General features: G+C 37.0%; 2 protein-coding genes across 3 annotated transcripts; both read left to right on the top strand.

Annotated features, from left to right (window-relative positions):
• Nucleotides 1-936: 936 nt before the first annotated feature.
• On the top strand, nucleotides 937-27822 carry LOC135686595 (protein cereblon). 2 transcript variants are annotated; one of them, XM_065202867.2, is made up of 14 exons: nucleotides 937-1150; nucleotides 1683-1762; nucleotides 7410-7550; nucleotides 8359-8423; nucleotides 9146-9331; nucleotides 10291-10489; nucleotides 11421-11477; nucleotides 12489-12573; nucleotides 13464-13579; nucleotides 14751-14812; nucleotides 15229-15360; nucleotides 16366-19401; nucleotides 21136-22644; nucleotides 27736-27822. In XM_065202867.2, the coding sequence occupies exons 1-12, from the start codon at nucleotides 988-990 to the stop codon at nucleotides 16502-16504; spliced, it is 1425 nt and encodes a 474-aa protein (XP_065058939.1). In that variant the 5' UTR covers nucleotides 937-987; the 3' UTR covers nucleotides 16505-19401; nucleotides 21136-22644; nucleotides 27736-27822. The 2 variants fall into 2 exon arrangements, with proteins under 2 accessions (XP_065058939.1, XP_065058938.1); XM_065202866.2 differs by having other exon boundaries at nucleotides 16366-19763.
• On the top strand, nucleotides 1773-5738 carry LOC135681971 (uncharacterized). Its single transcript, XM_065196658.2, has one exon. It carries the CDS (start codon nucleotides 2987-2989, stop codon nucleotides 5606-5608), a length of 2622 nt encoding a protein of 873 aa, XP_065052730.2. The 5' UTR covers nucleotides 1773-2986; the 3' UTR covers nucleotides 5609-5738.

Raw genomic sequence — 27822 nt, 5'->3', positions numbered from 1 at the left:
TATAAGAACAAGTTATCGAATCAAGGTGAAAAAATGCAAAAAACATAGTCTTCAGAAATCAATATGAATTCAAATAAAACTGAGTGTCATCAAATTTTGTCCGGGGCTTACAAAGGTTGAATTAATTTACACATTGAGATCGTCATGAACAGGTACATCATCATGAAAACATGATTCTAAAGAATGTCTCTTCAAGAATTCTCTTTCCTTGATACCTTGTTTTTACTATTTTAAACATTCCTCCCATAATAAATCCTGGTCACTGCCAATCATAATGCAATGTTATGTAATGATCTTCAAATTAAAAATTGTAATTTAAAAGATTACAAAAAAAATCACTCAATTATATTGCTTGAAAAGCTTAGAACGATATCTCTACAAGTGGACGGATATTTTTTTGAATTTTCTATCCCCTGTTTCTTGATACCAAATTTTAAAATTTTCTTTGGTTCATTTGATATCCTTTCTCGTTGGTTAGTTTAAAGATCTTTAACAGACAGATGTTTTAATTTTTCATCCAGCAATATTGGTTCGTTTGACCGGGGCTTCTGTAGCAAGGTTCAGTACACTTTGATAAAAATTCGATTTTCTTCGAACTTAAACTTTCACCAAACAATATCTCAATAAAACAATATCCCAAAACAATAAAACGTTAGCGAAAGAGATGCTTTAACAGAACGTTGTTTAGTGTTCTTATCATGGTTCTTATTTGCAGGCACAGCGAAGCGTTAAGAAAAGTTGGGGGCCTAAAGAATGTGGGGGGCTAAAACCGTATAAAAAGAGGCTTTTCTGGTAGTTTGATACTTAATATTTGGCATTTTTGCAAAAAGTGCTAAAGCCCCCTGCCTCCCAGCCCCCTTCCTCCGCGGTGCCTGATTTGTCAATAATAGCAACAATAGTTTTGTAACTGCGACGCATTTGGCGAGATTTACATCGGGTACTAAACGTCCTCACCAAAGAAAAACATTCGAGCTGAATGCATGCAATATGGAGGAAGAAAGCGACGATAGTGATGGCAGACAAGAACAGAACGTAGAACAGGAAGCAGATTCATCAACGAGTGAAGACGAAGATGATGATGAAAACGATGAGCTTATTCTTCTAGGGATAGATGAGTGGCTAATGTTAGATAATGTCGTTATCCAGCAAGGTAAAATACGAACAATGATTCTCTGACCAAATCTTTTTTCTGTGCTAAGAGCACTATTTTACTCAATATCCTGCATATTACTCTAGAATAGATAGATTTAGTTGTTTGGAAATTTCTTTCGAGCCATGAACAACTTCCGACCTTGTTGAAGAAAATTTATTTTCTAAGATATATTGGTAATGCTTTTGCACTGATCTGCTCTGTAGAAGTTACCTCTTATAGATTAGAAAAAAAGACCAGTTCCAGCATTTGCATTAGCTCGTTGAATGTGCAATTTTGCAATGCTTTTACTGTATACCATAATACATCTGTGTAATTTGCAAGTAAAGTCTGTAGCTACCCCAGACATCTGAGTTCTGAAATATCTAACTTGTATTTTTCCTTCTTTTTTTATAAGTTGTAGGCTATTATATATATAGTATGATAATGAGCCAATCCCATATAATTATTCCTGTCTTGAAGGTGCAGGAGTCCTGCACATTTTTTAGACTTGCTAGGACAATCAAAGTAGTGAAGTCACTTTTTTCTTTAGATGATTCCTCAAGCAGTGAAGAAGAAGAAGGTGCTAACGAAGCAGTTGGATTTGACAACACCCTTCCTATCACACATTCAGTAATTATATATGTTTTTGTTATGTAACTTTACTTCCTATTAAGCTGATGTCTACCAGCCTCAAACTGCTTTGAACTTCACGTAGAATTTTTTGAAGTGATTGGTTGCCTAATGAATACGCAAATCCACAGGTCATGCAAGAGTCATTCCATGCCAAATCAACAAGCAAAAGTGACTTTTGACACCCATCATCTCAGAATTGCTTCAAATTTTTATAGTGTTTTGATGTACTAAATTTATGAAGAAATCCAAAAGTTCAGCTCAAAATTCCAATTGGTTGCTGAGATATTCAAATTTAAAATTCATCAATTTTTCTGCCAAATTTGCCATGGCGGCCATTTTGAATTTATTGTCTGCCGAATACTTAGGATTAATTTCTTTATGGATAATTCATTGATTTATCAATCCAAATACAACTTTGCACATACGTTATAGGGTAATTGGTTATCTCAGAAATATCAATGCTATTCTCTAAAATAATTCCCTTATGCCCCTTGAGGGCCGTAAAGTTTTGCCCCCTAAAATCAGGATTTGCTGACTCAGCATAACGGCTCTTATTTTGATTCAATATATTTGTGAAGTTTGAAAAGTTTTATGCACTCAAATTTTAGCAGGCATATTTGCCATTATTTGAATTTTAACATATTAAAAAACTGGGATGGTACTCTGCTCTGTTTTCCATTTATTCATCACCAACTTTTGTAAAAAATCTGTTCATAATCGAGGCAATTATGACTTTGAATCGTGTAGTAAGGTGTTTGATGTTTTCTATTGTGACATTAAAATAGGTTCAGAAAATTTATTCAGTGAACCTGTTTCACAATCTTACTTCACACTTCACAATCCAATAATGAATAACACACCAGGGAACAAAAGCACCTTTGTTTAGAATTTCACATTAAGCATGAAGTGTGAAGTTTATTATATAGGCAATCAATAACACATCTTCATAGTCATAATAGATTTCTTTAAGATTATGTCACAGAAAATCATTGGAGGCAATGTGATTTGGTTGCAATACTGTATGACTTAGATGTTATGATTGATTTCATTGATTTCAATAGCCAACATCAGTTTCCTATAAACTTAGTGTCATAAGCAGGAAATACAATTTCTATTGTGAAGGATATCCCATTCATTTGGAGCTATAAATTGAACTTACTGGTATTTGAATCTTTAAAATCCTAAATGGTCAGCATTAGAACAGCTTCTCAAATGTGAAAGATGACTGAAAATTGTTCAATAGGGAAAATAAGTTTCAGTGATTGCAATTTGCTTACATATAGCAAAAAAGTTGGATTGAAGGACATAAGCTTATTTGATCTTCAAGAAAGAGAAATACTGGCATGGAGGACTGAAATTGATATAACTCTAATTGAAACAGTGTGCCTACACCATGAACAGGTTTTTCTTCTGAGATACTCATTTCTTCAAAAGAAATGCTGTGATCCATTCAAAGTTCATGGGAAAAAAGGAAGTAAAAGCTCTTTGCAGGAAATCACTTTTCAAATGGCCAAAGTATTTCAAGACAACCATATTCCCGTGGTACCTGGACAAAAGCTTTGTCCGAAATGCCGTATTAAATTAAGTGACCTTCATGACAATGATTTAAGTGGAGAAGTACACGATGACACTAGCAGTGATGAAATTCATGATAATGATGATTCATTCCAAAAAGAGTATCTCAGCACATCACTGGAGGAAATGGATGTAAGTCCTGTAAAATTACATGCAGTCGCATCTCATTCAAGGGAGTCTTACGGAAAGAGAAAATTCCAACAAATAAAGGAAAAACTCAAAGAGAAAGAAGCAAGCCTCCAAGAAACAGTGGCAAGTGTAATCAGTGTTCCAAGAGAGTCTCTGATTGTAGAAGAACAAGCACACAACAATTTGCCTGATTTTTTGCAAAAGGAAAGAGATTTAGATGAACTCATGTTTCTTATGAAAGAAAAATTACAAGCCTGTAACAAGAAAAAAAAAATTCAAATTTTGACAATGGTACCATCCTCTTGGTCAGTTGTTAAGACTCAAGAATTCTTTAATGTCAGCAATTACATGGTGAGATCAGCAAGAAAGCTTCGAAAAGAAAAGGGGTTGTTTGAGTTACCTGAAGGGAAAAGAGGAAGGAAGCTACCTAAAGAAACAGAGGAGCTGGTGAAAAGTTTCTACTGTGATGACCAATACAGCCGCATGATGCCAGGGAGAAAGGATTGTGTCAGCATTAGCAGAAATGTTCATGCTCAGAAGAGACTGCTGTTGTGTGACCTCAAAGAACTTTATGCAGCTTTTAAGAAAAGTCACGACTGCTGCAAAATTGGTTTTTCAAAGTTTTGCTCACTCCGCCCAAAATGGTGTATTCTAGTGGGGTCTCCAGGTACGCATTCTGTTTGTGTGTGTACTATACACCAGAATGTCAATCTAATGCTGAATGCGGTTGACCTGGATAAGTCATATCATGAACTACTGGATATGCTTGTTTGTGATAGGAACAGCAAGGAATGCATGATACACAGATGTCCTGACTGTCCAGATCCATCAAAACTGGTTGAATATCTAACTGAGCAAATCATTGGATATGATGAAGAAGATGATGCTGAGGGTGACATTATTGATGATAACAGTGAGCAAATAAGCTTTCAACAGTGGGTTTCGACAGACAGGTCAGAGCTTATCACTCAGACTCTGAGTCAAAAGGAGTTCATACAAACGCTTGAAGGGAAGTTGAGCACCCTGACAGCCCATTCTTTCATTTCAAAGGAACAGGCACGGCATCTGAAAGACTGCAAAGAAAATCTCAAGGACAATGAATGCATAATTTTACTTGACTTTGCTGAAAACTTTAAGTTTGTGATTCAAGATGAGGTACAAAGCTATCATTGGACTCAGGAATCTTGCACCCTTCATCCAGCTGTTCTTTATCACAGAACACAAGGAAAGCTTGTTGAAGAATGCCTTTGTATAATATCTGATGACTTGAAACATGACACAAGTTTTGTTCATAAAGTAATGGATGTTATTATTAATTTCATAAAGATGAACATAAATGGTTCTATAAACAATGTACAGTATTTCAGTGATGGTTGTGCTGGACAATACAAAAACTTCAAGAATTTTTTTAATATTTGCCTGCACGAGAAAGATTTTGGTGTGAAATGTTCTTGGAACTTTTTTGCCACTAGCCATGGCAAATCACCCTGTGATGGTGTAGGAGGGACAATTAAGCGCTTGGTGACTAATGCAAGTCTACAAAGACCAGTCAATCAACAAATTGTGACAGCAAAGGATGTTTTTTATTTCTGTCAAGAAAAAATAAGTGGGATCAAGGTCTTCTTTCTTGAAAAAGACCCAACAGATTTGAAACGTATTTCTTTAGAGAGAAGATATGAGCAGGTAGCTGGAAGCCTTCCTGGAACTCGTATTTACCATTACTACGAGCCACTGTCAAAGAGTGTAATTGCAGCAAAACGAGTTTCCAGTGATCACGAGTATGAAATAAAGTATGACTTGATTTTAGGAGCTACAGTATCAAAGCACAAAGGAAAAGAAAATGTTAAAGCTTCTGACTTTCTCGTCAGTTACTACGATGATCATGTGTGGATTGGTATAGCATGCTACATTGATGAAGCAAATGGTGATATTGAAGTAAAGTTTATGCACCCAGCCTTTCCATCAAAATCATTTCATTGGCCTAGACGAGAAGATAAATGCTTTGTACCAGTAACACACGTTGTATGTGTTATTAAGGCCCCTACAACTTCATCTGGACGCCAATACTATTTTACAGATAATGAGCATCTTTTGATCCAAGCAGAAATAAATAAATATGAAACATTGAAACATTTGTAGCATTGTAATATATTATTTTAACTAATATCTTGAGCTAAAATTCAGTAATTCTGGTTGACAAATAATTTTGAATCATATATGAGCTTATTAACACCTGTACTTGCAGCTCTCTGTTTGCAAAGCTTGACAATCTTGATTGTGAAACAAATTCACTGAATAAATTTTCTGAACCTATTTTAATGTCACAATAGAAAACATCAAACACCTTACTACACGATTCAAAGTCATAATTGCCTCGATTATGAACAGATTTTTTACAAAAGTTGGTGATGAATAAATGGAAAACAGAGCAGAGTACCATCCCAGTTTTTTAATATGTTAAAATTCAAATAATGGCAAATATGCCTGCAAAAATGTGAGTGCATAAAACTTTTCAAACTTCAAGAATATATTGAATCAAAATAAGAGCCGTTATGCTGAGTCAGCAAATCCTGATTTTAGGGGGCAAAACTTTACGGCCCTCAAGGGGCATAAGGGATTATTTTAGAGAATAGCATTGATATTTCTGAGATAACCAATCACCCTATAACGTATGTGCAAAGTTGTATTTGGATTGATAAATCAATGAATTATCCATAAAGAAATTAATCCTAAGTATTCGGCAGACAATAAATTCAAAATGGCCGCCATGGCAAATTTGGCAGAAAAATTGATGAATTTTAAATTTGAATATCTCAGCAACCAATTGGAATTTTAAGCTGAACTTTTGGATTTCTTCATAAATTTAGTACATCGAAACACTATAAAAATTTGAAGCAATTCTGAGATGATGGGTGTCATGGCTTGTTGAATTGGCATGGAATGACTCGCAAGGGGAGAAAAAAATCAGGTTCTTGACAAACAGAGCACCTTCAAATTTCTAGGTGCTCAATCTAGCACTGAGGTAAAATTTGGCTTAATTACGCCAAGAAGAAATATGGCTTAATTAGATAACTTTCTTGTTTAATGAATAGTCAGTGATGGTTTGAACTCAAACTCAAAACTCAAAACATTTCATTCACAGCAATAATTAACTACTACATTTCTATTTAATACTTGAACCACAAATAACAATTATTTTTTACAAAAAAGAAAAACTACAGACAGTAGATAGTTCAAAGTTTGGTATGTTTGCTATCGGACATATGAAAAGAACTCACAAGGAGCTATCTAGGTCATATGCCCGATTGGACGTTTATAGGTGTAGGTGATCGATTTCAAAAGAAGAATGTGAATGAAAAATAAAAAGGAGGAATATCGAGATAATATAGGGTTAGTATAATAAGATATGTTAATTGGTTATACTAAAAACACAATAGTGAGATGCATGGTGGTAATAAATGATAATGTTCATAATTGGGTTCAAATAAGTATATCAATTCGACTTTAAGAAATAACTTTTCAGGTTTTTGATGAAAGATGACAAAAAAGTCGAATATAATTTCTTTAAAATTTACCATGCCTCAGTGTGTTATTAATTAAACGGATTAGTAATATAGATAAAATTGATTTCAATGAGATCATGTGATCACATTTTGCGGAGCTCTCAGAAACACGTCCGCTCGCCAGAAACACGAGCTCGTCAGCTTTTATTTTTCTAAAATTGATCTAAAATTTTTTTTTGATATTTTTCTAAGAAAAAGTTTTTTGATAGAAGTATTTATGGTGTCATCTTTAAGTTTTTACCTCTCATCTTTCTTAGACTTTTTCTTGTTTTAGATAGCTGGAATCATAGGAACTTCTTATTTAGATGATGTGAAGTCTAAACTATTGAAACTAACAAGATCTTTCAAGGTAATTATTTATCAAATTTTCATTTCAGTACCTTGGAGAGGGAATGGAAGAGCTGCATGGTAGGACAATTCATGAGGCAAATGATATAGTAAAATTACCATTGGTGTTATTGCCTGGAGTAACCCTAGTCCCAAATCAAATAGTTCCTTTGCACATCTTTCATCCACAGGTTTGTATCAGCAGTTATATTTCTTAAATTCAATCTATCTTGATTACATTTGATGTATTGAGATTTCTTCCAGAAAATGATCACTTTCTAAGTACCTGAGAATAAACTTTCCCTTCTTAGATCTTGGACTTGTTTTAAGTGAACACAGAGTCAATGATGCAGCTATTGACGTTTTCTTGAGGCAATTGGCTCTGTCCCCTTGATCAATTTCTTCAACCAAGCTACTTAGCATGTTTGGATTTTTAGGATGACTTCCTAAAGAACAGCCATGTTTGCATGCAGGCTAAGTCAAGTATGTTTAAGAGAGAAACCCTAGCGATAAGGGTGTGTCCAAACAAGCTTTCTTGCTACATTGCCTCAGCCCCTTACCTCTATTTATCTTCTTAGATTTTAACCCTGGTCATGAATCTGTTCATTTTTCATGTTTATTATGAAAGTTATAGTTCAAAACTCAGAAAATCAAGAGGGGGAAAGGGAATACTGCCTCTGCCAACTCTTGCTGTTAACGCTATGTTTTCCCAACCTATCTTTCCTTTACTATTTTTGCCAAGAATCCTTTATTTTCCAAAACTTGATTTACTAGTTGAAGATACAACTATATAATGAAATTTGAATCTTTTTAGAAAAAAACCGTTATTATTGTTTCATTTAATTTCAAATATTTGTTTTTTCCAGCTCGTTCCAAAGCATCAAGGTTTCACATTTGTATAATCTAAAAGGACCTTGAAATTTTCTTCAGTAAATTTTTGTTACAATGATGCTCTTATAATTTTGCTTCTGGCTAAATATTGCTATGATTAATCCACAGTCAGTTTCAATGATGAAAAGAGTATTGGAAGCTGACAAGACATTTGGTTTAATCAACTTTCACAGGTTAGTTTTCCACTTCTGAAAATCTTTCCTCTTAGCTGCACTGGAAGATTTCTTAGAATATTTTTTTCAGAAATGCCTTGTACTTTTTAAATTACTGTTGAATTTTCAGTACTGAACAAAAAGAGTTTTAGTGCTGAACAAGAAGCTAAACAAACAACCCTTGAAATAATGATGCAAATGCTACAATTCCTCATTCTTCTCTCTCGATCTCTCTCTCTATTGACTTTCAACTCTCTTTAAGATCCCTCCTTATGGCAACTAGGGTCACAAGGTTTGTAAGCCAAGTTGTAGCTCAGTAAAACTGAAATATTTAATCGATCTTTTGTCAACCTACGATTGCCATGCACTAAACAATTTGTAGAATGAAAGAAATTTTTATACTGAGATGGGAATCGATGGTGCTTCATCACAGAACGAACGAACTTGAATGGTCCTGGATCAACCAATCAGTGCTGTGAAATGCTCATGAATTTGCAAGACCCATTACCCTAATCTTGTTTCACTATGATAAACTGCCTCGAGAGAAATGAAGATTTTTTTCACAAGTGGTTTGTTATCAATGCTGGAAAATCTATACAACAAACATCGATATATACTTCAGAAGCTCCATCTCCATCTAGTCGACGCTAAAATGCTGTTTATAAGCTGTGTATATCTATCGAAAGTGCGTGAAATGGTTTTCAATATTGGTGCTAGCGGAATTTGTTTTTTAAAATTCGTAGGCCCAGGAGAGAGGGTAATGGGGATGTTTGGCAAAGACCCGAAAGTCAAAAGGCGGCTGGTGTTGGAACTACTGCAGAAATATTTTCAGTCAAGGAGGACGAAAAGTATGGTGTTGTAAATTTAACAATGAAAGCAGAAGGAAGGCAAAGATTTAAAGTTCTGGAAACGAAGAGACAGATAGACGGGTTTGGATATCTTTTAACTTTATCGCCATTTTTAATTTTGATGATTGATTTTGATTGTAGATCTCTCGATATTTACTCGTGCTGTATGTTAAGGTCCGATCTTAGATGTAGATCATTGTTTTCACATTTTTTATGCAGATTTCATTTGTGGTATTAGGTTGTTGAACACTCCTTTTTTGTCTCTCAGCATATTTGAGGACATATAGGTCGTATGTGTATCTAATTATGCTAAGTGCAGCTTTTCTATGCTGTGAATCAAAGTTTCAAGCATGTCCAAAACATATTCGTAGAATGTCTGTATTTTTGTATTTTTATTTTTATTTGTTGCTACCTACATTCGAGGGTAGTTTTTAGGACACTGAGAAGCTATGCTTATCGAGCAGTGTCCTGGTCCTTCCTCTCGATGTGACCACACTTCGTGATTCCTACGCTTGGAATTACAGAGAGCTAGCGACTCTCCTCACTCTGGGTGAAAGTTTGGTCATGCCAGGGACTCGAACCACGGTCCCTTGGGTCTGAAGTCAGCGCCTCTAACAACTGGGCCATCCTCGCACAACTGAGCCATCCTTATCCATACCTCAGAAGAGCAACCGAGGCTGTATTGCTGTGTGTTTTATTGAACCAGACAATATTCTAAACAACATGAATTTAACAACATGAACAGTCTTAAAAAATTACAGTGCACATCTTCGTGAAAGACATCGAACAACCGTTTTGGTGCATCTGATTTGAAGCCCGCCAGATAGATCGGTATTTCCGACCAAGTTCTGTGCTTAATTCTATTTGCATTAGTCAGGTAGTCTTTTCATATTCTTTCAAACATTTAGCAATTTGTTAGAATGAATAAGACCAGTGCTTCGTTCCTAGACGAATATTATTGTTTGTAGACGATAGCGTATAGTTTATATCGTTTTATAGCTTGAATGAAATACTGTGATAGCCAACTATTTTATTTTCAGGGTATTAATGGGCAAAGTGAAGATCTTAGAGGATACTCAAATTCCATCATTGCCAAGTGACTTTTTCGTTTGTAACTATAAACAAAAACCAAGTTATTTAAGTAGTAAAATTGCACATGCCAATTGGCAAGCATCTAATTATCGATTCGGCACTGGCTCGAAAATATCCATTGAGGTTTTTCCAAAAGATATTTGCAAGGTCAGTTCTTTTTTATGTCATTCCTTTTTTATCTTCTGCTATCTTCCCAAGTTTGGGAGCTTTTTCTGAAAATGGGAAAGGGGGTTTAAAAGCCACAAATTAACAACGAAAATGACAAGATCAAAGAGCTGGGTTAGAGTGCAATGGTAGTGTTTGCCCCTTGCAGTCTTTGTCAAACCTCTTTAGTTATTCTGATAGTGTAGGGCAGTGTCAGTTTATAGTGTTAGAATCAATTGCAGACACCATATCTAAGCGATTTTGCTCGACAACTTATCAGTTTAAGCATATCCCTGCCTAGCTGGTAACTGTACCTTGGTTTTTGGATGAAAATTTTCGAATAAGGGTGGTCTTCATAGGCTTTTCTAATCGGACGAAGAACAGAAAAATTTCCCTTTCGTTGTATCACCTTGAAACTCTTCCAAAGGCTAATTCACTTTGTTGTTGGAAACCCCGACTTTCTCAATCATGGCTGCTTTTGTATTTACAAAACCTAGTCAAATGTAAACGGCTTCTAGCAATATTTCAATACAGAACTTAAAGGTACTTTTTTATATAAAAAGCTTTTTTTCTATGCAGAATACATTTGCCACACTGTAAGAAGGGTGCAAAAAACATCTCTCTTTCATTGCACTCAAACAGTAAGCATTTGGATAAGAATTGACATAAGATACGCTCCTGTCCGGAAGGAAAATTAGTGCCCTTTGGTAACGAGAAGACCCGCTCGATATTGCATTCGTGAAAAACAAGCTTGACAAATCCTACAACGTTTGTTTCCATTCATAATTGGTTTCTTATCGTCTCATTCTGATCTTGATTTGCTTGGTTCTCTCACTTTTATCATTCATGGACATCCACGTTGTAGGAAACGAACACAAGATGTCTACACGGTTTTGCCTTTACATACGTGATTGAAAATGTTTTCATTTTTCAGACTGCGAGAACACCTCTTGGTCCTTTTCCTTTTTGGGTCTATCAACAGTATAACCCGGTATGTATAACCCGGTATTACCTTGACGCGGTTCTTACAGATCCAATAATGTCCTGGGCTTGTCCTGAAAACAGGTTCTGTGATGAAACATTCAGAGTGAATGGTTCTTTGTCCGTACTAACCGAACCCCTTGATCGTGGAAACCCATTTAATCGCAATTCAGTGTAAAAAAGTCCAGAGAGCTGTGTTTTGCTTATGTTAGACACTTGTGCTTTCTGCCCTATTTTCAGACTACATTTATGTACCATAACAGAGTCCAAGTGTTATAGTCGTATTGGAAGATTTCCTGTCTGACGGGTATCGAAAAAGGAACCTCTATATCTCTTTAACTAACAATCTTAGACACGGCTGTTAAATGAAATACCCTGATGCATGCCTGAATTGTATGAATGCCTATCTTAGCAGCTACAACTCTACCCTCATCCCCTTTAAAGTATTTGCATTTCAATAGCAGAGATTTAAATACTGAGCTTTGAGGAAGGGGGCGTTGCAACATCTCAGCCCCTTTTTCAAGGGTCTTTGTGAAAACGTTGGTCTCGAAATTCAAGCAAAAATGTTTTGCCTGGCTTTTCCAATTTCATAGAATACTGGTGGAAAATGTTTATATAAAATGTATCATGATGTTTTGTATGATGAAATTGACTGCTACCAATATATTGGAAGTCTCTGTGAGAACAAAACTTTTAAATTATTTAGCAGTCGATTTGAGACAGAAAGAATCGATTTTTCAACTGTAGAACAACCTTGAAATATGAAATTTCCCCCTATCTTCACATATAAGTTCTTCTTCCTTCTAAAGTTTCGGTTACTAAAAAGGTTTGAATCGTTCTCAAAGTTTTTTTATTTTAATATTTTACTAGTCTCTGCCTCTCACAATGAAACAAATTATTGCTTGCCGTGGTAACCTCAATGTCAGAATGAGGCTTGTAGAACTCTAATCAGAGCTTGCTGAATCCCCATCAACCTTTCTATCCGTTTATTTTGATTTTTCTTTCTAATTCTCTTAATCAGTTCGAATTGATGGATCGCATAATGGATGAAATGAGGGAATGGAACAGAACTCTAGAAACCAAAGTAATTCCAACAGATCCTAATGGTGAGCCTCGCTTTAAAAAATTTCATTCAATCTCTCATTCACACGTATCTTTGATTATAGTTAATTTGTCTATGCAACCATAAAATGCAATGTTTTATTGTCTTTATGGTATGACCTTAAGGGTGTGGGATTTTTCCTATTGTTTGTATATAGTATGCACTTGAATATGATTTGAAAGCTCGATGCCTTGTATATAAAGCTTTACACCCTTTGAATTGTAGAACAATACGGCTTTTAGTTGTATTTGAGTTTCAAGCTCAATGTGATCATAAGACAACTGTTTAAAATGTGATTAGCACGAAAGAAGAGTTAAAAATGTGAAGAGCCAAAGACAGATAGTGGATCCGTGTGAAAAAGAGATCTATTTTAAGTGAAATGTCATGGGATGTTAATATATTGTCAGCTACTTCAGGAAAAAGAAAATATATTCCCAAAATATTTTCATTCCTTGAGTGGATTACTTGATCAATTTATTATAAATGTTGTTGAAATATAAGGCGATCAAGATTAAATATTTTAGGAATTTCCATGTCAAGGGAAGGTCAACTGTTGTAGTTTAGCCTTCCTCTTTTAGATATATATAAGAGTTTAGAAATTTATTCCTTCGATGCAGCTGAAAAGGATATTTTCATAATATTGAAACGATCTCAAAGACTTGAATCAAAGCAGACTCAAATATTTTCAAAAATCGTATTCGCTCTAGATTTATATTTCCTACTTCAATCTTTCCACAATAGGCAAAATAAATCTTTTGATATTCCATAAAATTATATTTTTAGCTATTACATCGAACTCTGCATGAGGCAGATGATTAAAGCATCTTTCAATACATTTACACTGGTTTTTACTACCCCATGTCTCAATTTTAAAATAACAACATTTTTCCACAGACTTCTCACACTGGTTGACCGCGAACCTGCCATTCGATGATGCAATTCGGGTTTCGCTGTTAGAAGTTGATTGTCCCATAACGAGGCTGAGGAGGCAATTAGATTTGATACAGAAGGTATTTTTCGCATTCGATTGGTTTGAACTTTCCCTTCGTTCTTGTATTTTTCAACTGTATAAATTCATTGAAATGATAGCATTCAAGTTTCATTAAAGAATCAAAGAATGAAAAGAAGGAAATAAGTGCAGGGAAAAGGACGGTGAAGAACATGGCTGAACACGGAACCAATCAGAAGCAGCCATACTTTTCTAAGTCAACCTCAGTCAAAGATTGAATTTTGCTTGAAAATTGAGTTCTTGCCAAAATTAAATGGCAGGGAGGGTCGTATTTTCGTTTGGGAATTTTGGAAATGATCTGTTTTACAACAGCCAGCGCCCCAGTATAAAGGTCCAGACCATTTTACAACAAATAATTTTGAGTTCTCACTGGGCCTTTTTCACTATTGAAGGGATTGTTAAGGGCATATTGGCCAACACGAAGAGCCAGTCAAAGGTTCTATATTTTTAGCAATTTTTGACCCCAACAAAGGTATAAATTCCCTTTCGAATTTTTGTTATTTTTCTGGTATGTCTCCGAGGAATACTTTATGAAAATTGAAAAGGTGAAAAATCTTTTCACTTTTTGCTTAACCTTAAAATATTTGTATGCTGAGTTTCACAGCTTCTCTTAAAAGAAATTACTATTCATTTATCGATCTTTTTCTACGTTTTTACGAACTGCTGCTAAGACTTAAAAAACACTTTGTGTGCATCTGATCTTTTCGCTCTCCAAGTGACGATTCTTATTAACTGTCTCTCAAGAATTGTAACTATCTTTGCTAATTAGATGCTCAAAACCCATTTGCAATATCAGCCTGTATTGTTCGTTGGACAGTCTGCACGATAATCTATTATAGGCCACATCCTAAAATGGAAGTAGCTCTCCTGGGCTTTTTCCAGTGTTTGAGATTATTTCGCCCAAGTCTCGTTGCATATTTTTGCTTACCTCAATGAAAACTGCACGATTACTTACAAACAATAAACGCTCAGTTCAGGACCATTTTTCAGTAGATTAAGTGTTGGTCCCGCTAGGGCAATGAATGTCGGAGCTATACAACATATGTGGGGTAGTAGGTACCGAGGATGGCTCTTCCATAATGTCATAAATGGCGTTTCTTTTTGTTAACCACTAGGCATCAACAATTTTTTTACCATCGATTTGGAGTAATTTTCTTAATTTGTCCCTATAGTGTTCTCTGCTTCATTGTTACGAATGTGGCAATCCAATCGCTGATAAAAAAGATCTTTTCAGGTGAATTTCAGCCTCTTTTTTCATCCTTTGTGTAGAATGAATCTTTTGAAGATAACCTTTCGCTTTAATTTCCTCACAAAGACATGCAAATTTCATCGTTGTTCATATTGATTTTGGCAAAAAACAAATAGTATGCTATTAATTCTTACTCCTTTACCTATTCTCATGTAGATATTTCCACATTCAGGCTATCCTCGTATTTAGCTTATCCTGGCATTCAGGCTATCCTGGCATTCAGGCTATCCTGGCATTCAGGCTATCCTTGCATGCAAGCCATCCTTGCACAACATCACAATAAAATGTATCTTCAATGCTAGTCGTTGTTGCTTTGCAACTACCCAACGCTTCTTCTCATTTGCATCTTTACCTTCTATTCAGCACAAATGCGCCTCAATATTTATCTTCTTTTATGTTAGCATGTCGCTGAAAGGACCATTAGCTGCTTACGTCAACCCTGGCGGCTACGTCCATGAAACAGTGACATTTTACAAAGCGAAAGGTTTGGCGCTACGAGGAAGAGCATCTTCAGAGAACAGCTGGTTTCCTGGGTAAGATCGCCTTTTCCTGCTTTACTGGGAGAATCTGTCGTACATGTATATTTTGTAAGAACATTCGAAATAGTTAAGGCCGAACACTTTTTAGATATTTATAAAAAGCTTTACAGTGTGATGTTTTTAATCGTAAATGATGCAAAGCCTTCATGTTATTTAGAAACTTCCAGAATGACATGATTTCACCACCTTACTGTATATTTTCACCATCAACTTAGGCCTTCCCGTTAAGGGTGCTTTCTCTTAAACTATGTTCTTATAAACAATACCTGTATTGTGACAGATTCTACTGTAGACGAAAAACAACGCTTTCTTTGTTACGTTCTGAGTTTTATTCACTAATCTAAAGAACTGATTTTTGCTACAATAAGTTACGATCTAGTTTTTTAATTCAGTCTGCACCAAGCATTCGGCCTAAAAGTTATGATTTGCAAATTGAAAGTGAAGCGAATGACTCGATCGTCTTATTTACATTCAAATCAAAAAGGGACATTGTGAAAGTCGATATGTATTAGAGCAAGCAAAGCGGCCTTGTATGTAAGCTACAAACGAAAAGATTATTCTCATTTCCAGAGTGGTTTAACCTTCCTGTCTGATTCGTTCTAACCCGATTTACTGCGGTTACCTGGAGACTTAAGCTGAATCGATTGATGACTGTTACCTGCCATGAGGTGTTCGGTGAAAACTTGTATTAATTACTCTGAATTAATGGAAAATTGAGAGTCAGATGAAAAGAATTCTCAAGATATATTCTGCAGCCCACCCATTTTGAATTGTTTTAGAATGCTTTCTTTCACATTCATATCATAATGTTACCCAATATCATTTCACAAAATGGACGTTGAGTTTTGAAAATTTACACTTTTCTCTTTCAGATATTTGAGGGTAATGTTATCAAAGCTCTAGTTTTTATATTATGAGATGTCTTTGCTAGACCATAGCTCACATTAATTGGAAATGATATTGTTGACATGCAAAGAAATTAAACCCATCTTTTTGCAGGTACGCATGGACGATTGCAGAGTGCAGAACGTGCTCAAATCACATGGGTTGGAAATTCACAGTTTGCCAGAAAGGATTGACACCTTCAAAATTCTGGGGTCTTGCAAGGGCCTCTTTGACACCCAAATATACTTCTTGACACACAAATTGTAAAATGCAAATCATTTACTTTCCAAAAGCTCTTCACTTAGTTTCATATTTTGTGTCAAGAATTTCTAAAGAATCTCAAACTTTCTTTGGACAGAAATGTAATAATTCTAGAATGTAATTTCCTTGGAGATTTTCCATCATGATTATCGTGGAAATCTATTTAAATTGGAGCATCTGTTGTCAGTTTTGACAGCTTTTCACAAAAACTGTTTTTATACCATAAAAATGTATTATTTTGAATACTTTTTTAGTTGCTTTTAGTATGACGAGAGAGCTACAAATGTCTTTCGAACCCTCGATATCAAGCAACGTGCATTTCTTTTACTTACCACTTCCCTAAGGAGACAGGAAGAAGCTTAAATTTTTTATTCAAACAATCGTCAAAACATCAAAGTTATTGTATACATAGGTAAAGATGTTTAAACAGTTTTTTAAAATCTTGAACTGCTTTTATTTCGACAACTGTCAAAATTGCACAGCATTTCCTTTCAAACTAGACTACACTCATTCTTTTTATAAGAAACTGGCTATAGGAAACAAGTACCGAACAGTCGGAAAAAATTAAGAACTTCAGTACTCGAAAATTAAGAATTAAGAAGCTATTAAACTGTGGTAAAACTGAGAACAACGAAATTTTGTAAAATCCAAGAACATAACTGCCCTATTGGACTAGAACTTAAGACACAAGGGATAAAAATATACTTCCCACATCACATCTAATACAGCATCAGAACGGAAGCGAATCTCTTGACTTGAAAAAAAGGTCATGAACATTTCATAACATCATTCATGACATCATAATTAAGAAACTCTTAAGAAACAGTGAGTATTGGAATTTCCAGAACATTAAGAAACTGGAGTACTCAACATCGACCGTTGTTTCTTATAAAGAAATGAGTGTAACACTTTTTTTTAAAAGAGAACGAGTAGAAGCCATATAAATGATAGACGCTAATTTTCCACACTGTTTTGTTATTCTATTTGACCAAATTTTGCTTGTAAATGGAAAAATAAATATTTTATATGCAGAGCTTAGCTTGTATAGCACTCTATGTATTGTTACTTCTGTTGCCCGAGCGAACCTGACATTATCCCTGTGCCAAAGTCTGTTTCTTCAATTATCTTTTGGAGCACAAGTTAACTTGAACATGCTCAAGTACGCGCGATAATATGCGCCAAGTGCCCAACACAGTATATCAAGTGCCGCTCCAAGACCTTTCAACGTCATGGTCCCTACTAACGTCATGCTGCAATGCATTCTGGTACTTGCAGTTAGCCCGCGAACTTTTGTTTACGTTTTGTACGGCGATCGTACGAAGTTCTGTTATTATTCGACGCTCTTTGGTCAAATAGTCAAGCAAATAAAGGAAAATACGGCAGAACGTACCGAATAGCACATCCCTAGTTTTTCTCAAAGCTCTTGCTTGGGAAATGATGTCGCAGAGAATATTTCTGGTGTTGCGATTAGGCCAAAAAAAGGAGAACTAGCAGTTCACTTTCGATAGACAAGAAGAGGATATGGGCCTCGAAAGATATATAGTTGAAAGGAAAGGTTAGACCATGTCTTTTAGGGTTATACCAAACTTCTGAAGTGAACAGCTCAATGGAACACTTCTCGATAATTCACTAACAATACTTAACAGCGTAAGTGCACCTTAGGCCTGACAGTGACGGAAGTAAAAAACATGGATAAAAACTATGTAAAGAACGATATTTACGTAAAGTATTCGTGAAGCCCAATATCACTTGGAGGAAACTGTTATTTTTGAGCAGTGTATGACTTTACAGTCAGATGTAGTATAATCTTGTAAATTGGTTTAAAAATTTCAAATCCAATCCCAACAGTGGATAACCCTTGTAAATAGCTTTAAAGCAAGCTGTAGTACAACTGCTGGTTCAAAATTTTCTTTGAAAACTGTTTTCGTGCATCCAATTTTGAAAATTTGTCCACTTTTTGCCACATAATGTCACAACCGTAACTGGCACCTCATTGCTCCTTCCGAAATCACAACTACAAAATGCTAGGAGCATTATCCCCTTGGTCCCATATCTTTCACTTTTCCGTTTGTTTGGCCTAGACCTTATCATATCGTTGCTCGCTGTCAAATTGCCGTCGGAACGATTTTCTGCAGCGCTGATTTCCAGGCAAGAGCTTTGTGAAAACCTTGAGATGTGCTGCTCGGTATATTCTGCTATATTTTCCATGATTCGTTTGATTATTCGAGCAAAGAGCGTTGGATGATAACAGACCGCCGCCGTACAAAACATAAACAAATATTTGCGGGTTTAACTACAAATACCAGAATGCATTGCACCATGACGTCATTAGGGGAAGGTCTCTATTTTTAGAATTTCTTAAATTTGGCCACACAATCTGAAAGAACATCATAAAATACCGCTCAATGTGCAAAAGTAGTTAGATATGTTCCAAATTGGGCGAGATATGACCGATGAAAGATTTCAAGTTGGCTAACGGATTACTGTTATTCTGACCTGGTTCATAAAGTTATGAACCAAGATCAAATTACAGAGGTTTGATGGGGCAATAGCCTGTGCTCAAGTGGCCATATCTCAGCCAATTCGTAATACCTTTAACTGATTTCGCATATTTACAGGTATTTCATGATGCTCTTTCAGGTTCTGGGATCAAAATTCAGAAATTCTAAAAAAAGATTTATAAGACGTCATCACTTCGGTATTCTGTTAGATGCTTCAATTCGTTCAGTGCGCCATAAGTTCATCAACAAATTTTACAAAGGCCGATGCTCTCCTCCGAAGATCTCTTTAAAATAAGTAGTGTAGTACGGCAAGTGTATCTTTGGCTGGGCAGGAAAGTAGGGGCAAATCGTCTTTTGTTTTGTTTTGGCAACGTATTCCAAAAATTCGGTAAGTTTTTAACTCCTATTCGACCACTTTCATCGTACCCATTCCATTAGGATTTAGAAATTTCTAGCAGTTGCAATGAAGGAGATTTCCTTTATTTTGTAAATTCCTCGGTAATTCAAGGCTCGTGCTGCCAAACATGTGGCCTATTATTGTTCTGGCAAATGTTTTTGGGCGATGATGCATTCCGTAATTTGCAAGCATTCCATCATTACATTGATCATCATGAATATGAATGACTGAGTTACGAACGATTGTATTAGTGAAGCTCTTGTTGAATCTGTGTAAAAACAAACTATGGTATAAACTCGTAGAGCGATTGGAAAACTGCTGCAGAAAACAATTAGGAAATTTGACTGTTCAGAGTGAGTAGTTTCCAGTTATCTTTTGTGCTAGTGTATTTGCGTTAAATGACAACTCCATTCCAAGCAACAGTCGTGGCTTGTGAAAACTAACAGAAAAATTGTACAATGGGTGGTGTGAGAGAGTCTCAGGTGTATAGTTTAAACCTAGTCATACCTCGACCATCGCATCGGACCACAACACCGTATCCCCGTCTTCTTCCTGTACCCAAAATAGAAGAATTGCTGCTTGAAGTGAGCTGCGAGGGTACCCAATAGGTCCCCTGAGTCACGAATTCCAGCTACATTTTCCGCCCAGTTCCCGACCATCAATTCCCGAATCTCGGTGTTACCGATTACCGAATACCGCTTACAACAATGTGCCAAAAAACACCCTGGGTTCCAGACTAACTTTATACAAAAGAGTGCGTCTGGTAACCAGGGTACCTATCGTGTGGAAGTTATATTGGTAAACTGGGACAATAGTACGAGTGGTAAAATAAGTACAAAAAGATGGGAAGTAGACCTAACGATCAGCAAAGGAATTGTTTTGAAGGAGAAAGTTTCTCAGTTTCTTGTCTGAGCTTGGAGATTATCTAAAAGGCCTATGCATGGAAATATATTCTTCACTTTGCGCAGTGTATTCTTGGGGAATTTTTCAAATTGGACTTTTTATGTACACTTTGACCAGAGTTTGTCACCAGTCTGGCCTAATTTTGTAAATCCCATTTGGCAACCCCCTTTGGAAACACGTAATCAATCTTTAGTATTTAAAATGATTAAGTATTTAGTATTTAAAATAAAAAGACTATTAGCTTTGGTATATGTGTATTTCGAATTTTTAAGTTGTTCCCTAATTTTGCTTTTGTAATTTTTGACATGAAATAAAAGCAAGATATCATCATGAAATATGAAATAATGTTACCGCCCCCCCTCTCCCTTAAAGTGGCCTCACTTTGATGGTAGAACAAGAGAAGTAGCGCTTGCGTAAGCTAAATGGCACGAGTGCCGATAAAGCCACCCCCCCCCCCCCCCCCCCTCCACGACAAATACGAAAAGTATACCACCGTGACACTATTATGTAATACAGGTATCTTTGGTCTGCCTACCATGATACAGACCTAGAAAACTGGAAAGGAAAACGTTTGAGTGCCCGTAACCCGACGCAAAGGGAAGCGCCTATTGGTTTCGTACGCATGTCCGCTGTTGAATCAGTAGATAGGATGAATTCGTGACATTCTTTTAAGGGTACATGAGGTACCGACAGGAAAGACTTTGCTTCCTTTTCGGAGCTTGTTAATTTTCTATATGTTCCTTCGACTAACCATGAGAGAAATGATCATTGCAGCATCCGCCCCGTCAATATAAAATCTTTCTTGTTTTCTTCTTGTTATAGAGGAGGAGATAGAGGAGATTGCTTCAAGAAAAGCTTCGTTACAGAAAAATACAGGTAAGACAATTGCTTTTGAAGTAAAGTCTTTTTTGACATGGTCCCCAATTTATTTGGTCCCACAGGAACTCTGACACCTGCCGCTAGATTTGAAAAACGATGATTTTGAAAACAAAACTGAGTTTATTTGCAATTATTTTGTTATCTGGCTTTAATTTTTCATTGGCCTCCTTAATTTCTGACTTGCGTCGAAGCCCCCGGGAACTCCCGATTGTCCCGTGGAGCCCCTGTCTAAAGAGGTGTAGTTTAAAGTATTTCGTTGGACCTTGTCACATTTTCGGTGGTTGGAAGTTGGAACTGGCATGTTGCGATAAGGATGGTACAATCAGGGGTTATTGGTCGGATCAAGGAACCTTGGTCCATTTTACACGAAGTAAATGGTATTAGGTGCAATCTCTTTTTTATCAGTTTGCAAGTCATGGCCTTTTGGAAGAGAAATTAGCTGCTGGAGGCAAGGAAGCATATATAAAGAGGATAACAACAGACCATTGTTAATGTAATAAACAAACGAAAGTCACTAGGGCTGCAGAGGCAATTAACTCCCTAGTTAGTATACTAGAAAAGGCCCTGTTGCAAAAAGTTGTTTTTACTCGATATTTTTACTACTGCTATGAAAATAGGCTTGTCAATATAAGTGTTTTGGACACTTGACAGTATCACAGCTGTGATTTTGAGATTGATCTGCCTGAAAATAGAAATGTTTAATTGAAGCTCGGTTAGCTCGTGGAATGATGTGAATTGCAACAGCAGGCCTGTTGACGCTATTTTACTAGTAAATTTACTACAGTGATTTTGTGATTATATCAATATCATCTAATCGAATATTCCAATTGCCACTGCGAAAAAGAAGTGAAGCATTGGCAGGGGTCAAGGGCGGACATGAACAATCCGGAGAGCTACCATGTTTTGCTTGATGTCATGTTTCTAGGAGAGCGTTCCCTGACCCTAGGCGACCTGTGATTCGTTGATGTAGTCAAAAAAACTCCTTGACGTGTATGACACAAGGTTAATCGGATTATCCGAACCGGATCCTTCACCTTCGCCGGGGTCAAGCTTGGAAGGGCGTTGAAAAGCAAACATTGTTTGTATTCATTTCTTTGTTAAGGCAGTGGGTTAGAGCATCACCCCATTCCGGGGACAAATGTTTTTGTTTTTCAAAGTTGCATGAAAGTAAACTCTGTCAACATACATTGTGTTCGAATTCTCATGCTGTTCTGTTGTATGTTAGTTGATATGTCTGTGTAAAGGTGAGGGTTGACACGGTTGACAACTTGTCAGACGAGCGGCTTACTAGACGAGCCAGCGTTTCTTTTCGTGGTGCGCAGCAAGAAGAAGAAACACGAGAGATAACTTCTAGTCTTTTGCCCCTTTAGGTTGCAATTGAGAGAAGTTAACTCTCACTCAGGCTGGTGGCAAACCTTCAGTACTGAAGTTGCGTTTATCAACAAGTCCCAGGTAAGCCAGGGTTCATTTTTACATTTGTACACATTGGGTGTTGCATTTCCGGCCCAGCCATTTACGGCCTAACGCTTGCTTTTCCTCTTTTCCAAAATTGGGCGCAACTTTTATCATTGAAGCCTTGCAAATTTTGTGTTACCATGATAAAATTAATAGGTTTTCTAGCCCCATTAGGTCTAAAATTACATGCATTGATGTTAAGGAAGAGAAACAGTAGTATCATGTATAATTTGCAGATGCAATGAATGGAAGGGTGCAAACTAAGCATCTGCCCTCAGGTTAGCAAACCTGTATAATTTAGCCTACGTGTAGCTGCGAGCAGATTGAATTTCCAGCTGGTAGTTGTCCATAGATAGCAAATTTATGTAGGTGCGAGAGAGGAGCAGCGAGTTTGGACACTTGAACTTGTGTGTGTGTGTAATTCCACCTTGATATTGCTGCCCCTGATCTGATTACCTGCGCCGGTGTCTTCCAGTAGATTGATATTTCATGCCAAAACTTTCAAAAGTCGTGGGGCGAAAGTAGGGAATCCGAATAGAATAACCAAGTTAACTTCGTGAACAAGCTGACATTTTTTTACTGTATCAACAAATCGCAGATCGCCTGGGGTAAAGGTTCGCCCACTTACGAAGCTTTGTCCGCCCAATTGCCATTTTCCGCAAATGTGCCCGGTAAAGCCTACCGGCCGGGCTAGGCTGGATTAGGGGGTGTCGGTTTTATGAAATTCAGGTTGATTGGTGGCATGTCGACAAAAGAGACGGCATGTCATTCTTTACGTTTGTTAAATGTCCGTGTGTATTAAAAACCTCAAACACGGATTGCATTGATTTTACTGGGCGAAATTACAGTTTTTGATCCAGGGCGTACAATGAGGAAGAAAGATATTGCAATTATTTTTGTGGGGGTAATGGGAAAGTCTGCCAATGGTATTTTTTTAATTTTCATATTTCTTATATTCGCTCCTCTTTGAACAGAACCCACTGTCTCCCTGTGCAGAATCTGGATACGTCTTATGTCCTATATATAGTACGCAATTTTGTTTTGTTTTTTTAAAAAGGAAGGTAGTACCCGTGCCCTGATCGGCAAATACTTGTAAGAAAAGCCACTCAGATAATTTCAATAGCTGGTGTAAGAGTGACTTTTCGACGATATATGTATTTAGACAAATTAATTTTTTATGATGATGATGATGATGGCATGCAATCGTACGATAATCGGTTCATCTGTCAATCATCCATTGGCCTCCCAATGAATGCGTGAGTGTTGGCATTGGCATTGATTGATCGAAAGTTGATTGACAACAGAGAGTTCTACTCACTTTATGGCGATTCGCGAATGTTCTTTAATTTCCAGGTATCTCTAAGAAATAAGCAAAATAAAGAGTGGAAGGACGAAATCTCAGAAAAAACAATCAAATTTGTTGACAACATTTACCGTTTGATACGTGTTATTCGTGTGATTTTTACACAAGTTAAGATGGCTTTGAAAAATCGAGCCATTTGAAACATACTGTCGCTTTTTATCAAACACTCTTCAAAGTATAAAACGTTATTTTCAAAACATCGAAGAGGTAGGAATTATATGTACCTAGCTGTGGGTTGGAATAGGCCAATCACAAATTCGCGTACTTTACTGTATGTAGAGGTTGCCCAATCAGTGCCTCTTGCCTATTGAAAATATTACCAATGGAGTTCAATTGGTGCAGATGGACTCCTGTTTATACAATTCTCGTTTTTATGTATATGTGTTCTAAAGATGCTGGATGGAACGACGACCGAGCTCTGCTAATAATCCGAAGTGTCTTTGAGTTTTATTAAGTTCCATTATTTAGTTTCAATTATTTATTTGTTCTCGTCTTCTGACATCTTTGTCATCATATTTTTTTTCAAAGGTACACTAATAAATTGTAAAGAAATTTTGAGCGCTCGATTAGAGTTCTTAAGTGTAACGTCACAGCAATCTATTTTTTTTGAATTTTTTAATTTTGACCACACAACATAAAAGAACTCTTTTAATACTTCCATATATGCAAAATCAGGTCAATGCGTCAAAGTCTGGGAGAGTTGGCCAATAAAAGATTTGAGATTTGCAAAAAATTCACTGTTATTTGGCTCTGTCCATAAGCTACGAACAAAGACAAAATTACAGAGATTTGATGAAGCCCCCGCTGATCTTTGCCATCTCTGCCAATTCGTAGGGCCTTTAACTGACTTTGCATATTGTGAGGTATTTTGAGGTAACCGACTAACTTCGTGTCATACACAACGAGGAATTTTTGACTGCATCAACGAATCACAGGTCGCCTAGTGTCAGGGAACTCTCTCCCAGAAATTTGACATCAATCAAAACATGGTACCTCTCCGGATTGTTCATGTCCGCCATCCTTAAGAAATCTTTGCTGACCACGCCATAATTAAGTAGTAAGAAGAAAAATAATTTTATGATTTTTTTATATCAAGATCGATATATCATCTAAAGCAGTTGATGAATCAATCACTATGATCGCAAGGGTTTTATTATCAAAAACACTATCACCCTGTTGACGGCCATCGTTATCTTTTTCTTCATGATTTGGTTATTATTATCATTATCAATAACCCTATTCTGCCAATCATGGGCTCCGACGCAGGTTGAAAAGTGGAGGGGCCAAGAGAAAGTGCAACAGTCACAACAAAAGTTCTATTGTTTTGCAAACAAATGAGGGAGCCATGCCCCCCCCGGCCCCTCTCCCCTTCGTCAGAGGCCTTGTGATAATGTGATAGACTGTCAGTTTGTCGCCATGTTATTGAAGATACCGAGTCCGAGTATGAGTAGACGTTTTGAAGAATGATCTAGTGTTGGCAGCTCCGAATGGATGAAATGCTTTTTACGCCTGAGCTTGTCGTAACCTCGTGTCACGCTATGTTATTGGTTTTTTCCTCAAAGAAATAGAAGAGCTACTATTTCTATCTTTTTTCTATGGATGTTGACATGTGGCCTAGTCCCAGGTGTTATTTCTTTGAATGAATTGCCTTTATTATTGTTTTCTGCATCAACTGCCTTTTGTCGTTTGCTGTTAACATTTATCGTTTTAGTCTGTACACACCATGTCTTGCATTTCATCAGCACAAATGTAATTGGAAACAATGAATGGAAGGGCATCGATCTTCCATGATTAGTCCCATTTCGGTGTGCGAATTTTTTGGATAAAAGGCTGGGCAGTCATGGTACATGTGATGCATGGGTTACACCAAAACACATTAGGTCGCAAGTTTTAATATTTTTGCTGCTTCACAGGAGGATATGAAAACACTCTGATTTGTCTAATCCAAACCAGTGCCGGGCCCGCGCCACAGGGGGGTCAGGGTGGCCATGCCCCCAACTTTTTGCGAAGCAAGTAGTTTAAAGCTGCAGGAAAGGGGTAAAAAGCCTTTGCCCCCTACTGTCTCTAGCCTTGGCCCTCCTCTTTCAAAATCGTGGCGCGGGCCCTGCAGTGACGTGCGCCCTGCAGTGACGTGCATCTTTTCTCTTATTGGTGTATTTTCCTCCCGTAACAACCCCCTGATCATGAAGTAGGTTGATATTCAGAGTGGTTGATATAGAGTAGAAAATTTTCACATAATTACTTCAAATCTGATGGTACCTCGTTTCTGCATTAAAACTACAGTACTGTTCCCGTGCTAGTTCCATACATTCACTCATAGGACAAAAGTGCAAAGTCGAAGCGTTGTCACAAGATATTTTTCGGTGCAATCGAATACCGAAGAACATCAACGGTACAAATACCAGAATTTTATTCTCTGATTCGAGTATCTGGTTGATGTAAAATAGGACTGGACACCTGTATAAGTGGTGCCTGATAATTTTCTCCGTTGATTGATTGAACCCTGAACACGATGCTCTGTACTGGCCCGGTAAAGGCACCGCAAGGGACGGATTTTACGGGATGCAAGGGACGATATGAATATCACCATCCGGTTCCTTGTTTTATGGTTCCGGACCCACAAAACAGTAGCAGTAGGAAAGAAGACTGTCGCTTCTCTTGCTTTGGTAAAGCTTTGCGTCATTGAAGGTCCGGAAATGTTCCTAGTGGGTTTCTGGCTGATGAGTTGATTTTATAATGCTTGTTATTTTCTGCCCTATTCAAACCAATTGCTCAAAATATTCAAGGGGCACACACAACCACTCCCCATATGAGTTTGAAACTGCAAACAGGTGGCAGTGTTTCCTCCTTATCACCTTGGTTGTTTAATCGCCTTTAAAGCATTGAAACCGACCTATAGTAATGCTGTCTTGGATTGTCAGGCCCATCGCTACAGGAGGGCGTGTGGGGAGTGACACACCCTTCACAGAAAAAAAAATTCCATTGTGAAAATGCGGAGTTTTTTGCCATTCAGGGATGCTTAGTTGGCAAATTTCTAAACTTGTTGGCAAATGAAGGATGGTTCACCCATTTTTCGGCAATTGGGACATAGAAACCCCCTTGAGCACAATAGCTAGCGACAGGCCTGTGGCTTGGTCCCAAAAATGCTTTTATTGCGGAAGCTGTCTCAGTCTGTGACGTACCTTTCTCTTTAAGACCGAGATGGGAGTGGGTGGCTAGGCATATTAACCGACAAAGAAAATGCTGAAGTCACCAGACAGGCCCGTCAGATGGGCCTCTGCTCGTAGAAATATTTCCTAGTGCTCGTATAAGAAGTTCCCTGTTCCCGTGAAAGACTCTTTGCTCCATCAATGCATTTATTATACCGATTGCACGTATGGTTTTGCTTTATTTTGGTGATAGAAAAAATATTTACTTCTGCATTCTTCTGCTACATCGAGTCTGTGTTTTAGAATCTATGGATATTTTCACTCCACTGACACTTTCAGAATGCTTTTGTCGGAAAGACTCATGTAAGTGCCAAATAACAATTAGCATAGAATAAGTGACAGAAATTTCGTGAGAAAACACTTGAAATGTAACACGCTTCGTCATGCTGTTTTCCATTCGAATATGAAGGTATAAAAACGGCAGTGCTCATTCGAGTAACTCCTAGGACGAGGTCATAGATCGACAGAAGGAAAAAGAAACCCATCGAGTTAACCTTTAGAATCTTTCTTTCTCAGATATCATTTTGGGTTTGCTTTGAAATCAGCCCGCTGCTACATCAAAGAGAGAAGGCCACATTACGAAGCCAAGGAAACTGCAAAGAG

This window comes from Rhopilema esculentum, chromosome 6, assembly GCF_057945365.1.
Source record: "Rhopilema esculentum isolate cy_ngs chromosome 6, ASM5794536v1, whole genome shotgun sequence".
Lineage (NCBI taxonomy): Eukaryota > Metazoa > Cnidaria > Scyphozoa > Rhizostomeae > Rhizostomatidae > Rhopilema > Rhopilema esculentum.
This window is presented reverse-complemented; position numbering and strand designations above follow the sequence as displayed.

Coding starts and splice junctions, on each gene's coding strand:
- LOC135686595 (XM_065202867.2), top strand. CDS start 988: ATGGAGGAAGAAAGCGACGATAGTGATGGCAGACAAGAACAGAACGTA. Junction 1,151..1,682: donor TAATGTCGTTATCCAGCAAG/GTAAAATACGAA, acceptor TTTTTTCTTTAG/ATGATTCCTCAAGCAGTGAA. Junction 11,478..12,488: donor TCTATCAACAGTATAACCCG/GTATGTATAACC, acceptor TCTCTTAATCAG/TTCGAATTGATGGATCGCAT.
- LOC135681971 (XM_065196658.2), top strand. CDS start 2,987: ATGACTGAAAATTGTTCAATAGGGAAAATAAGTTTCAGTGATTGCAAT.